This window comes from Cololabis saira, chromosome 3 (assembly GCF_033807715.1).
Source record: "Cololabis saira isolate AMF1-May2022 chromosome 3, fColSai1.1, whole genome shotgun sequence".
In the NCBI taxonomy this organism is placed as follows: Eukaryota; Metazoa; Chordata; class Actinopteri; order Beloniformes; family Belonidae; genus Cololabis; species Cololabis saira.
In genome coordinates this window covers 36662549-36677967 of record NC_084589.1, presented here as the reverse complement: position 1 = coordinate 36677967, position 15419 = coordinate 36662549, and the positions used below count along the sequence as shown (strand labels likewise).

General features: G+C 42.5%; 1 protein-coding gene across 1 annotated transcript in view; it reads right to left on the bottom strand.

Moving 5' to 3' along the window:
- Positions 1-11817, bottom strand: part of LOC133440652 (uncharacterized) — a 47962-nt gene extending 36145 nt beyond the window's left edge. Inside the window, exons 1-6 of the mRNA XM_061717975.1 lie at positions 11633-11817; positions 2410-2872; positions 2294-2325; positions 1825-2104; positions 1608-1648; positions 146-431 (exon numbers count right to left, since the gene is read on the bottom strand). Coding sequence (XP_061573959.1) covers positions 146-431; positions 1608-1648; positions 1825-2104; positions 2294-2325; positions 2410-2872; positions 11633-11638 — 1108 coding nt within the window. The 5' untranslated portion in view covers positions 11639-11817. The remainder of the gene's footprint in view (positions 1-145; positions 432-1607; positions 1649-1824; positions 2105-2293; positions 2326-2409; positions 2873-11632) is intronic.
- Positions 11818-15419: the final 3602 nt, after the last annotated feature.

Sequence of the window (15419 nt, the reverse complement as noted above, 5' to 3'; positions counted from 1 at the left end):
CAGTGCCGCAGAGACTGTTGATGTTTTTAAAAAGAGGCTCATGATCCATCTCTTTAATCAGGCTTTTAACTGACTCATGTACTCATCTGACTGGCGTGTTCATGTGCGCTCTTCATTCTCATGACGGGGATCCACTTCATCTCACCTTTGGGTCCGGAGCTGCTCCCCGACAGCCTCTGGACAAGATCGGTCCTGTTCATGTCCGTGAAAACCTCCACAGCCACCTCCACGGACTGTTGACCGTACGTCCTGACGATCATGCCCGCCAACTTCCTCAGATCTTCCGTCAACAGCAATCTCCATGACAACTGTGGGAGATTCCTCTGGTAACAGGTGGCCTGCAGGAGCCACTTCACCTTCTTGAGATCTTCTGTGCTCAAATCTGTCAGAGTTTCCAAAAGCACCTCCTCAACTGACCTCATAGTCACCACCTGGAAAGTCAAAATATACTTCAAGAAAAACGTATCGTCCTTACACTGAATATTAGACTGGGGCGGCAGTAGCTCAGGTGGCAGAGCAGGTCATCCAATGATCAGAAGGTCGGCGGTTCAAATCCCACTCTGTCCCAGTTTGCTGTCGTAGTGTCCTTGGGCAAGACACCTTACCCACCTTGCCCCGTGTGAATGTGTATGAATGTTGGAGGGGCCGTTTGGCGCGATATGGCAGCAACGCTTCCGTCAGTCTGCCCCAGAGCAGCTGTGGCTACGAAACGTAGCTACCACCACCAGTGAGAATGTGTATGAATGAATAATGATCTCTGTAAAGCGCTCTGGGTGCCTTGAAGGGCGTTATATAAAACAAAGTCATTATTATTATTATACTTGCATATGTTTAAAAAGGCGTTTTACTGCGTCTGTCAATCGGGCCATGAGCACCGGCGGTCCAAGCACCCTCTGTTTATTTAAGGTTAATCACAATACAAAAGTTCCCATTAAAACTGGTAAACACATCGGTCATGACATGCAGAATAAAAACAAAAGAAAACTGCAGGTTCTAGATGTTCCTCTTGAGTCAGAACCTTCAGTTATCAGGTCCCTGGGTCTGGTTCTGGTGGAACCAGCTCCCAGTATTACTGGCTTAGTTGTGCTACTATAGACCTATATCGCTGGGGGATCTCCCATGATGCACTGGGCTCTCCCCTCTGACTCTCCTAACTTGGAAATCCTTATTATATTAAAGTTAAAGTTGTTGACGTCCGTCTCACAGGCGGAGATCCCTGGACAAACCTCCCTGGTGCTCTCGTCTTCCCGTCCTCCCATCACCCTGTTAATTTGGTGTTTTCCTCTCCACTGTTGCCTCATGCTTGCTCAGTGGGAGATTTCGATTTCGGCCGTTTGAGAGTTTGAACCGGGACTCAAGTGTAATGAATAAGATGGACACTGATGAAGATAAAAAATGTATCAGAAATAATCATTTACTGAACCCTGCCTGATGAAAATCAGAGGATGCTTTGAAATCTGCAGCATGTATGTTTATGTATCAGAAGAATCGGGGAATGATTTCTTTCAGCCTTTTAACATCCGATTCCTGACAAAGTCAGAGACTCATGCAGGTTGCTCCATCTAAACCGGAGCAGTGTCCTTCAGGATCAGTCAGACATTACTCACCTTGTGGATGAGTGCAGACAGATGTTCATCCCGATGTGTCTCTGAGGAGAAAGAAAGAAGTAAATAAAAAAGAAATAAACAACGCAGCACGTTAAAAAAAGATGACACATCCTTATTTTTGCCTCCTGTAAACAAATGTTTCCACGTTACTAAGAGCAGACGTGAGTTCTGAGACACATTTGAATAGTTCTAGCGTCTTCCATCTTCATCGTCTCACCTTTGGTCACCGAGCTGCCGTCTGTAAGCCTCTGCACCAGCTCAGTCTTCTTCATCTTCTTTAAAACCTCTGTGATCTTCTCCACAGACCTGCTGCCATACGTGTACACCATCAAAAGCACTTTATCCTGCAGGTCAGTCAACTCCAGCAGTATGTGGAAGGAGTCGGACCGCCGCTGGTGGGTTTTACTCAAGGCCTTCTTGAAGTGCTCTTTGTCCTCATCACCCAAGAGATCCAGCGTCTCCAACAGCAGTCTGGTAGCAGACTCGAGCGCCTCCACCTGGTAGATTCAAGGACCAGCAAGAGAATTTATCAGATCCGGTAGCTATGGACTGTTCACTTTACTCGCTATAAAGTGTAAACCGGACATGAGAGACGGACAGAGATGTCACTCCGAAATGACTCCAGACTTGTTTTTGTCTGGACTTAAGCTAAACATTGTAAAGTTGACCGATGACACGTTACTCACCCTCTCGGTGAGCGGAAGAAGCCATTCATTCCCTGAGGAGAAAAAAGCAGCTGGTTCATTAATTTCATAAACATCGCAGCCCATGGGCATTTTTAAAGCTTTCATTTCTCAGTCACCTTTTATAGTGTCGGGACGCTGAATGGATGGCAAATAATGATCTGAATCTGAATCTGAATCTGAATCTGCATATGGATATGGATATAGATATGGATATGGATAAGAATATCGATCTGGATATGGATCTGGAAATGGATCTGGATATGGATCTGGATCTGGATATTGATATGGATCTGGATCTGGATCTGGATCTGAATCTGACTTGATGGCTGACAATCTCTTAACCAGATCCATCTTTCTCATCTTCTTCAAAACGTCTCTTGTCTCCTCCACAGACTGCTGACCGTGGGCCTTCAGCATCAGCTTCACCACGTCTTGCGTGTTTGCTGCTTTCAGTTCCTTCCTTGGGAGCAGCGGTAAAACATTGTCATCTTCAATGAGCAACTTGAATACGACAAAGTCCTCTGGACTCAGCTGATTCAGGGTTTCAACAAGCAGCTTCTGAGTCGCCATCGTTTCTTCCTGAGAGAACAAAGAAGATGTCAGACACCATTTATCCTTCACATGACAGGGATCCATTACACCACGATGGGCAAATGAAAGACTTAAAATGAAGCGATTTAGAAGTTAAGACCTTTACACTGACTGTGAAACACCTTCAGATGGTCCCCCTGACAATGCAGGGTCCAGGCCAGGATGCAAAGCTGCAGTCTTACACACTTCTCTGCTGTTTCTCAAGGACCAACGCCTGCCAATAAAACTGTAGCGTTAATCAAAATAACCTTGTAAAAATTAAAACCAATGCGCATTTGGTACCAATAAGAGACCGAAAAATTAGATGCGGACTACTAAATATATGCAGGGCTGCACATAATTATTTTGGTCTGGTGCTCAGAGGAGCCCCTGGATATGTGACTTGGGGCTCCACAAGCGCGGTGACCCGTCTCACCGGATCGATAAAAGAGGGATGCAGGAATAAGTTATAGGCAAAACGATATTTATTCACTTATAGAAATGAATTAACAAATTATGGTGCGTGTTAGTCTGTAGAGTCAGTATAAGTAAGTTACAGTTTTTATCAGCCAGATTGGGATGCTCACGGCATATTTTGCACCTAGGGTTGCCAACTTTCAGAAATAGAAATAAAGGACGCCCCGATTTCAGCAGCGCAGGAGCCAAAAAAAAGCCCCAAAACTTCTAAACTGCATTAAAATGTGTTTATTTTATATGAAAAAGCGTGTTCTTTAATAGCATTGAACTTGCATGACTGTACAGACAGCCAACCATATAGCAGCTGAAATAGCCTCCTATGCTCTGTATGTCCACATCAGCCAAGGTGTAGAATATTGCTTCAGGTGAAGAATATGGTGTAAAAATTTACTTATTTCAATAATTCAACTAGAATATGGTGTAAAAGTTAACTTATTTCAATAATTCAACTAGAATTTGGTGTAAAAGTTCACTTATTTCAATAATTCAACTAGATTAGAATATGGTGTAAAAGTAAATTTATTTCAATAATTCAACTAGAATATGGTGTAAAAGTTAATCTATTTCAATAATTCAACTGAAAAGGTGAAACTAATATATTACCTTATTACATGCAAAGCAAGATATGTTGAACCTTTATTTGTTATAATTTTGATGATGGAATTGTTTATTGATTTCATAAAATATTCTCTAATTTATTTTTTATTTGGGGTTTTCATAAACTTTGAGCCATAATCAGAGAGCAGCGTCTTGCTGGTGCAGGAAACTGCTGCACGCAGTGACGGACACTGGCTGATTTATGGTTCCGCGTTGCACCAACGCAGAGCTTACGGGGTAGGATACGCGGGAACGCGAACGTACGGTACGCGTCGCCGCGTAACATCATGCAGCCACTTCTCGGCGAACGCGCGTTTTCTGTTCGATTCGGGTAGTGGTTCAGTTTGGCGTCTCTTTGTAGTTGGTGGTGGTGGAACGCCAAAATAATTACTTAATGGTGCTTGCTTGGACATTTTGACGAGACGTGTCGGGGTTTGTTCAGTAAAGCTGCTTGTGATGATAGATCCTTCCATCTCTTCCTGCCCAACCCACCGCCGCAACGAGCATGGAGGGGGAGTAAGCACGCGCTGTGATTGGCCAGTACCAACTTTGAGTGGCAGTTCTGGGGAAAAGCTCTCGCAATAGATTTTTTAATATTAGTATTCTGGTCTGGCCACAACCAATAATATGAGCCCCAGCTGTTGGTACGCAAAAGCGCTTGGCGGCACAAGATTGACAGCGCACTGTGGATTTTGACGGCGCATGCGCTCTGGCGGCCCACTTATGTGCAGCCCTGAATATATGATCGTTAAGCTCCAAGTCTCTGTTAGTAAATGATATAATTACAGAGAGCAGGAGTGATATTTTCCGTTTAACAGAAACGTGGCTACAGGAGGAAGAGTATGTTAGTTTGAATGAATCAACTCCGCCCGGCTACTTTAATCATCACATTCCTAAGCATGGGCCGAGGAGGAGTCGTCGCAGAAATTTATAACTCCAGTCTTCAAACAAAAACTGAACCTAAGTGCGATTATAATACATTTGAAAGCCTCACTGTTGCAGCCATTATATATCTTTGATCATTAATAGTTTGTTGTTTATTTCGTTGTTGTCATATATTGAACGCTAGGTGGTGTATGGGTGCAAGAGGTGATTTAGGTGCGCTCACGGGTGCAGGTGTAATTGATTGCAGGTGATTGAGACCGGGATGAGCACACAGTTTGTGACCGTGTAGCCATGCACACTTTCCTTGGATCATGTTTATACTGGAATAAACAGTCATGTGTATTTGAGTTCACGCGTCCAAACTTCTATGTCTCGGTAAAGCAATCCCCGAAGGACTTTTGAGTAGCAATCGTCATAACACTCACGCTTAGTCTGAAATTCCCCAGCTCGAAATCAGAGAAGCCAGTTCTGTTAGTGGTAGTGTACCGGCCCCCTGCTGGTGCTTATCTAGAGTTTCTGTCTGAATTTTCAGATTTTCTATCTGGTTTATTGATCAGTACAGATAATTCATCATAGTGGGTGACTTTAATATTCATATGGATGTTGAAAGCGATAATCTTAAATTAGCTTTCAATTCTCTTCTAGAATCGATGGGTATATCACAAAAAGTGGACAAACCGACGCACTGTTTTAATCATACCCTCGATCTCGTTCTCACCTACGGTGTTGAAACTGATGATCTGTTGGTGTCACCTGTAAACTCCCTTTAATCCGACCATTATTTAATAACGTTGGATTTTAATATTGTCGATGTTGAAGTGCAAAATAGAAGGTATTATTTTAGCAGATGTTTGTCTGATGAAGCCATTGTTAAATTTAGGGAGGCCATTGCTCATCTTACGACAGTGGAAAATAGTGAAGTAGTCGAGGCCAGTGACCAGGGGCCTCATGATCAAAACGTGCATGGATTTCAAAGTGAATCCGTGCGTGGAATTCACACGTACGCAAAAAAAAATTCAGATGTTCAAAACTGTGCGTACGCCCAAATCCACGCAGGTTCCTTTGAACATTACAATCAGCGTGGATTTGAGCATACATGCAGGAGCACCACACTCCACCCTGTCTCCTCCCTCAAATACATATATTTGAATATGATAATGAAGATAATTATCCATTAAAAACCGCTCATCCTAACAAGGAACTTGCAAAAACAAGTAAAACAAATTAAAAAAAACATTGGCTGTGAGCTGGAGACAGTCTTATCAAAAGTTGAGGCCTGGTGAGTGTCGCCAACGGACAAAACCTCAGAAAAGTGCATACGCCACCCTTGGTGTGTGTGTGAAAGACCGCAACTTTCTATGTTCATATCAATTTTCGATCACACGACCGTGAGCGTAGAAAGTGGCGTACGCACGTTTTTTGTGATCATGAGGCCCCTGGGTTCTGCCTCTGCAGATGTTGATATCATTGCTAGTAACACTGCTGATTTGTTGCATTCAGCTTTAGATGAAGTTGCTCCTTTGAAAAGGAGGGTTTCTAACCATAGGAGCTTAACTCCCTGGTATAATTCAGATATCCGCATGTTAAAACAAAACGTGCGTAAAATGGAAAGGAAGTGGTACTCTTGTTAGTCTGTAGACTCCTTTCGTGAATGGAAAGATATTCTAATAGTATATAAAAAAGCCATTTGCAAAGCCAGAACAGCTTATTATTCAACGTTGATAGAGGATAATAAAGGTAACCCACGTTTTCTGTTCAGCTCTGTAGCCAGGCTGACAAAGAGTCACAACTCTGTTGAGCCGTGCATTCCTGCAGCTCTCAGTAGTGAAGGTTTATGAGCTTCTTTAACAGTAAAATCACGAGAATTAGAGAAGAAATCAACCAGCCGGCTGTGGGCCTTTCTTCAGTTTTAGCGACTTCCCTAGGCTCTGACTTGACTCTAGACTGTTTTGATCCTATAGACCTCCCTGAGCTGACCTCACTCGTCAATAGAGCTAAAGGTGGAAATATGGTTCTGCGTCAAAACGGCGCCGTGCCTACGGCGTGTGGTTTGGGTCCACGCAGACCACACGCCGTTACCTGCGCCGTCACTGACGTGCACCTCCCGAAAATTGTAACTACGCGTCGAGCGACACAGACCACACGCAGACAGAGAGGGCTGTGATTGGTTCGCTTGGAAGCAACACATTTCCGGTTTCCGGTTTGAAGCAGTTGTGAACTTTCAGGGCTCTTTTCTTCGTTTATGTGTGATTTTTTTTTTATTTTGGTTTTTTTCACAATAGCTGTCCTTATCTTTTTGATTCACTGTGACTGGAAAAAGTCGGATAAACCATTCAGAAAAAGATCGCTAACTAGCGGTCGCGGGGGGTACTGCACCGCGACGAAATGGAGAGACGGAGAAGTCCGAAGGGTTCAATACGGCGTCACGGCTGCGGCGTGTGCTCTGCGTTGGTTTGACGCAGAACCTTAATTCAGCCTTTAGTCAACGACGTGTATGTTGGACCCCATCCCAACTCGACTATTAAAAAAGCTTCTCTCGACCCAGACACCTTAGCTAATTATAGACCAATTTCCAACCTTCCAAGATTCTGGAAAAGGTAGTTTCAAGCCAGTTATGTGACTATTTGTATAGATGTGATCTGTTTGAAGTTTTTCAGTCAGGGATCAGAATGCCTCATAGCACAGAGACAGCACTGGTTAGAGTCAAGAATGACCTTCTTATGGCCTCAGATAAAGGATTAGTGTCCATACTGGTTCTACTGGACCTCAGTGCTGCTTTTGACACTGTAGATCATGGCATTTTACTGCACAGGTTAGAGCATGTTATTGGGATTAAAGGGACAGCTCTACATTGGTTTAAATCATATCTATCTTATATATTCCAGTTTGTTCATGTACATAATGTTTCTTCAGAACAGTCAAGGGTCTGTTATGGTGTTCCGCAGGGTTCACTTAAACTTAAACTTTATTTATTTGTATAGCACCAACTCATGCAGTGTAAGTGCAACTCATGGTGCTTTACATACAAAAATAAAATAACAATCAAAAGTACAATTTAAAACATCCCATACGACCCCACCCCCCACCCCCCACACATACATACACCCTCACTCACACTCATACACATGTGCATACACTCGCACGCCCACACACACACACACAGTAAGTGGACTGGTGACATGGCTTAGCACTAACGATCCAGGTGAGGAAAACACTCAGTGCTAGGGCCAATCTTGTTCAGTTTATACATGCAGCCATTGGGAAGTATAATCCAGAATCACGGCATACACTTTCATTGTTATGCTGATGAACGCAGCTCTATTTGTCTATGAAGCCGGATGAAACAGAACCGTTAGCTAAACTTCAGGTATGTCTTAGGGACATCAAGGACTGGATGTCCGGAAATATTTTGCTTCTAAATTCAGATAAAACAGAGGTTATTATTCTTGGTCCAGAGCATCTTAGGAAGGGATTAGATGGTGTTGCAATGGCTTCCAGTGCAACTTTGAGAAACCTTGGTGTTGTTATCGACCAGGATTTGTCGTTTGAACCATATATTAATCAGGTTTGTAAAATAGCATTTTTCGATCTCCGTAATATTGCAAAGATTAGGAAAATCCTCTCGCAGAGTGATGCAGAAAAACTAGTTCATGCGTTTGTATCTTCTAGACTAGATTTCTGTAATGTGTTATTAGCAGGATGTCCAAGTAATTTGCTGAATAGGCTCCAGCTGATCCAAAATGCAGCAGCACGAGTACTGACAGGAATCAGCAGGAGAGACCACGTCTCTCCAATGTTAGCGTCGCTCCATTGGCTACCCGTAAAATTCAGAATCCAATTAAAAATTGTATTACTTGCGTATAAAGCCCAAAACGGCTTAGCTCTGCATTATTTGCAAGACCTGATAGTGCCTTATGTTCCTGGCAGAGCTCTCCATTCTCTGGGTGCAGGTTTACTCGTAGTTCCTAGAGAGGGGGTGGTGACGACATCCACTGCCAATCCAGGAAGCAGGAGCACACGGAGACACACGTCAAGCACTGGAAATCTGCAACAAAAAACCACCAACAAAACACAAAACCGGCACGGAGCCGACCAAAACATGAACAGCAATCGACCCAAATCTTGAGATCTGATCGCAGTCTGAGCTAAGCTACCGCTACCGCTACCTAACCCCAAAAACTACAGAGCAAGCATGCAGGTGAACAAGCCAGTGTGTATGTCTATGTGTGTAAGCGTATATGCATATGATCATGCGTGTGTGCGTGCGTGTGTGTGTGTGTGTGTGTGTGTGTGTATGTGTGTATATGTGTGTATATGTGTGTATATGTGTGTATATGTGTGTGCGTGCGTGTGTGTGTACATGTCTTTGTGGCTATGTGTGTGTGTGGTGTGCGTGAGTGTGTATATGTTTCTGTAGCTATGTGTATGTGTGTATGTGTGTGTGTGTGTGTGTGTGTGTGTGTGTGTGTGTGTGTGTGTGTGTGTGTGTAATAAACCAAACAAAGCTCCACCTGAAGTGTATCTATAGTGGGGGAGGGGGGGGAGCAACCCCGCCACCCGCTAGACCAGAGGCCGACAAGGAAGAACCCGGAACCCAGGCCACCGGCAACCCCACAGAGGGGAGAAGTAGGAGGGAGGCAACCCACCGCCTGCAAGGCCCCCCCCCTCCCCCGGCGGCGGCCGAGGGGGCCCGCGGGCGGGGCCCCCATGGCGTGGGAAGAAGCAGCCAGAGATCCCCCGGCGGCGGACCGCGACCCAGGCAATCCCCGGCCACCCGGTCCGGGCCGGACACATGGCCAGGAGGCCCTCACCCTCCAGGCCAACGACCCCCACCCGGCAGGGGGCCAGCCTGCCCGGAGAGACAGAGCCGCCCCGGTCGCCGACGCGGGCAGGTGCACCCGCCCCCACGAAAGTGGCCCCCCAAGACCAGAGGTGCGCCCCGCCGCGGAGGCAGCGGGGGGGACCGGAGACGGGCCCGGAGAGAGGGAACCCCCCAACAGGGCGACACCCGCGTGGGCCCGACAACGGAGGGCCCCAGACCCAGGCATCCCATTCATTCATCCATTCACCTATCCGATACCTATACTAATAATAAGATATACTATACATAATAATAATAATAATAATAATAATAATAATAATAATAATAACCATCTTTGTATAATATAATATTGATAAATTATTAAGTTTTGTTGTCCTGCCAATGGAGGCTCAAATCCTCCATGGCAAGGCCCTTCCACACCGCATTCTCACCGACACAGACACACAATCAGGCACCGTTTCCCCCTCCCTGGGGGGGTCCAGCACCGCCAGACGGCACCCCAGGCTGCGCGGCGAGCCCCGCCAGGCCCGGGCATCACGACCCACCTATCCCAGGCCGGCGAGGGAATGCGGGTGATGTGGGACCCCCTCCTAGCCCTGGTGTTGAGTGCATGTGATTAATGCCATATAAACAGGGAGTGGGAGGACCAAGTATCGATTTGACACCGACCCCCCCCCCCCTCCCGAACTACGTGTCCTTGTCAAATGTATTTATTAAGTGTTGAATGCAGTGTCTATATTGCTCTTAAAACCGTGAGGCGGGGAGTGCCGGGCCACGCGGGACAATGCCCCCCACAACCCTATAACTATAATAGTTAGTCTCAAACACAGCTTTGTGGTAGATATGCTGCTATAGGCCTATGCTGCAGGGGGCACCGACATGATCCACTGGGCAGTGCCCCTTCTTTTCTTCTCCTCTTTTCTCCTTTTCCCTTCCTCTCTTCTCCTTTTCCGTTTTTATTTATTATAAGTATCTCATAGCCACCATTTTTGCCCATTGTTCCTGTAGTTTCTTGTGCTGGCCCCCTTTTTTCTCTTTTGTGCATGTTTGCAGGCCGGAGCTTCAGGAGCTGCGTACTGGCCTGCGCCCGCCCCCATATCAGAGTTCCCATATTAGACTAAACTTCTGTGAATAAACGTCTGTGTTTGACATGAACTGTGACTGCTTTGCATCACCACCAAGCCGTCAGACGCTGACTGTAATCTACAGTCGTATAATCTTGCTTGTAAGAGATCTACTTTGTAATGCATTATTCTTTCTGTCCAACTGAAAGTATGATACATTTCAGTTCAGTAATCAGTTCTGTAGGAGTTAGTAGCCAAGACTTGTCAAAAGTAAACTCTGGATGGACTTCTCTGCAGGAACAACAGTATTATAGTTCAGATAATTTGCAAGTCACGAATTAATGTAAATACATATACAGGACTGTCTCCGAAAATTAGAATATTGTGATTTTCTGTAATGCAATTACAAAAACAAAAATGTTATTACATTCTGGATTCATTACAAATCAACTGAAAATATTGCAAGCCTTTTATTATTTTAATATTGCTGATCATGGCTTACAGCTTAAGAAAACTCAAATATCCTATCTCAAAAAATTAGAATATTCTGGGAATCTTAATCTTAAACTGTAAACCATAATCAGCAATATTAAAATAATAAAAGACTTGCAATATTTCAGTTGATTTTTAATGAATCCAGAATGTATGACATTTTTGTTTTTTTAATTTCATTACAAAAAATAAAGAACTTTATCACAATATTCTAATTTTCTGAGACAGTCCTGTATGACGCTATAAACTCCCCCTTTTGGCCGCTCTGGGCTCTTATACCATAATGTCTCATATAGACGAGCATCTGAAATCTGTGTAATTTGAGACTCACTTTGACGGCTCACCTGAACGCGGGACTGGGTGAGAATATGAGGAAAATCCAACCATTAAACCCGTCTCCAGAAGTCAATAAAGTATTAAAACGGAGTTTACCTGCATGTGTTCTTAAGCGAGTTGTATAATCTCCACAATTACAGTAAATCCTTCATCCCAGAGAAAGAAACAAGTTCAGATCATCGCGTTTCCCGTCGTTTCTGATCTGTTTCAGGATCTTTGCAGGTTGAACTCACACACATTTCTGCGGTTCATCCTGAACCATGGACGTTTACTTTGTTAACTCAAAGCCCCTCAGACCCGCAACCACGTCCTCTCCTTTTACCTTTACTTCTGCACAGACTTGACTTCCCCTGTCACAGGATCACTTCCGCGTTTACGTCGAGGGAATTTTATTGTGCTGTCAGATAAGATTACAGGTCTCTTTTCTCCCACCGCCTCACGGCAAAGCGTGCACAATTTGCGCAAAATATGGCCCTTTTACGCACAGCGTGCGTTCTGCGTTCAGGGATGGGTGGCCCTGATACTAAACATAACACTCGTTATACACTAGAACCGACTGCAAGCTGATAAGTTTGTCTATAAATAATTTGTAAATGTTTCGATGTAAATGTCCTTGCAGCTCTAGAAACTGCTATAAAACATCAGATTCATTTTTTTTCCACTTTTTTGCTAAAATCCTTTTTGCTCAAGTCATCTAAACTATCAAATATTAAAAAACCTTTTTAACCCTGAGTTGTTGAACACTGAAACATAAACGTTTATGAGTAAAAATGAGACCGAAATAATGCAAAGATATTGGAAGAATTACCAAAGTACCTCTAGTAAAAGGGCAGTTTAAACCCAGCTCTCTGATTATCAAAAATGAAAGTATTTTTTTTTTATTCCACCCGTTTATCCGGATCAGGGCACATATAGACAACTCATTTATTGCTAATATATCCCATTTTTTAAAGTCTATCTAAGACAAAGTTGTGTTTCTGTTCATTTTTCTGTTTAGCAGCTTTATTGTGTCCTAAATTATTGAACAACTTCATTTGGTTAAAAGGCTATTTAGAAATGTTTTATACTATGTATGTAGTTGCTACGCAGTTTGGCAAATTTTGTCGGACTTTCTGGGCCAATAAGAAAAACAAAACAAAACAAAAACAGATTTGTGAGTTTTACTTTTAATATGAAGGAAATCCAACCATCTAAACACAGGCATACTTTTTAATAATCATATTTCACATAAAAAGCAACCCTTAGATTTCTGCTTTAAAGCACACATGAAACACGTTTCTAAGTCTAAATGATGTCCTGATGGGCCCCGAACAGCTTCCTGCTCATCTTCATCAGAAGTCTTGCTGCAGCATTCAAATGACCTGAGGTTAACTCTCTTTCTAATAGTAATACTGATGAAGATAACCTGAATTTGAACCAGACCGTTGGAGTTAAGATAAAAACTTTATTGATCCTGCAGGAAATTATTATACCAAAGGTTCACTTCCTTTAAATACATCATTAATTCAATCCCATTACTTCATCTTACTCTATTTAATTTTTCTGTCTTTTCCTTCATATGGATTTAGAATATAATAGAGGACAAAAAGAAGTTGTCTTGATTGGGTTACTCCTGTACTCCTGTATGGAGTAACCCAACTAGCTCCAACAATGGAGGGAAAAGAGAAGAAACTGTCTCACTTATCGAATTGTTCATCTGTTTTGGACTGACGTTAATAGATTAAAAGGTTGAGCTTTGGTTTTTAGATATTTTGATTTGTTGCAGGAACAACTTAAGTGATGACAATTTGAGCTTTCTAAACTAACTTTTATACTCAGTGATGAGTTCCATGTATATAAGATGTAACAAACAAACATAAAAACTACTTAGATGAATTTCAAATTTGTATTTAGATTCTAATTAATCAATAAAGTGTTTTCAACTTAATATTTCCAAACTCATAAGTACCTCCCCGCTCTCGCCGTCAGTGTTGACTGTTCTGACGTATCGGTTTTAATCTTCCATCTGTTTCTACGTTGAACCAGCAAACTTTGGGGCCATGAGTTTTGTTAAAAAATGGTACAAAAAAATTGTAATTGTGCAGACCATCTGTTATAATTGTTCAATTTTGTTTTGAGGGAGGGGCAGGTTTAATAAGATTTTCTTCTTCCTGCTCCTTTCTGGTTATGGAATATGCTTTAGTTGATGATTGTGTTGTTGTTATTTTACTTGTTTGTTTTTTTTGTTTTTTCTGTTTGCATATGTCCATGATCGGAATAAATAAAAAATGAAATGAAATGAAACACAATTAACTATAACAGTTCTTTAAAATAACAGCTGGATTTACACATGAAAGGTGGACCGTACTGAGAAGTTAAGGAGGAATGGACCGTACTGAGAAGTTAAGGGGGATTGGACTGTACTGAGAAGTTAAGGAGAATTGAGTCTAAATAAGCAGGTGTGAGCCCCGAAGTCACCTTGTAGTCTATTACAATAGACATCAACCTTGTTGCTTGTGCTTGGATTTCAAGCTTTAATGGATTTCAGATCCATTGTATGGTCTTTATAGGCAAAATCATACATACTTCTGGACCTACCTTTACCAGATCCCATCAGAGCAGAAGCATCCTTCTTTACCTCTAAGAGTGCATATTTTCCTGATCCTCCTCACACACTATGGAAGTCATAGCTGACTTTCTCTCTTAAATCGTTAGTTAATCATTTTTTCCAGTTTTTCTCATCCATCCATCCATCCATCCATCCATCCATCCATCCATCCATCGATTCCTCCATCCATCCATTTTCTTTGGCTAGTCTGGATCAGTTTGTTGGGGCAGCAGCCTGAGCCGAAAAAACCCCAGACTCAGTTCAGTTCACTTTACTTGTGTGGTGCCAGATTACATCAGTCATCGTAAACCACTTTACCCAGAAAGAATTCAGTGTATAATCCAATTAAGTCCAAATCATATTGCAGTACAGTCCAATTCATAATTAATATCTTATGTTCAGTGCAAAAACCCATTTATAAGTAAAAAAAAATGTACTTTCAGGAAAGCCGTCAGGGCAGCCCCCGAACACAACGCCATTGTACTCGATTACCCTTTGTTCCCCCACTGTTTTAGATGTTTTTGCTAGTTTTAAGAATTTTAGTTCAAGAAAAAAAATCTTATGCCCAATACACTCATATTTTTGCGGAAATTAAGACCATTTTGACCAGATTTGTGGAATACTATGCTTGTTGTTTTTGCAGCGCAATGCCAAACATGAAAAACAGCCTGGCTAAGGAACATGACTGCATTACTGTAGACCTTCACTTCTGTGTGATTCCCTGGATCTCTATATGTATATTTAATTTGCTTGACTCTTTCCAGATAGCCAACAACAGTGGTTATGTCCAATTTGACTGGTAGAGAGTAGAGAAGGATGTCAACAAAGCAAAGAAGCAGTTAAAGAAGGGAACAAATCAGGCAGTTCCTGTTTGTTGACAAGGTAAGATTTTTCAGGTAGACGTCGGCTTTGTCAGACTTTTGTGAATATTTGTAATTTACCCATTTCTCATACAAAATGCATGTTCAATAAGAAACTTAAAAAAAGGATATGGCCAAAGTAAATGTTGGATCCAAGCAGCGCATTCCCCTGAAGTTTTTCTCACATTAAATTCATAGTTTTCCAATTTGCAATTCAAGCAAAACATTATTTTGTTAGAACCTTCTAAATATATGAAGCAGACACAACCTGGGTACATTTGAATACATTAGGGGTGGGCAAAAATATTGATATGGCAATATATCGCAATACTTTCCCGGCTGATTCAAAAAGAAAATCAATATTGATTTTTTTTTTTTTTTTCAAATAATAAATCATGTTGTAAGGTTGTAAATCCAGTACGACTTTATTGTATAC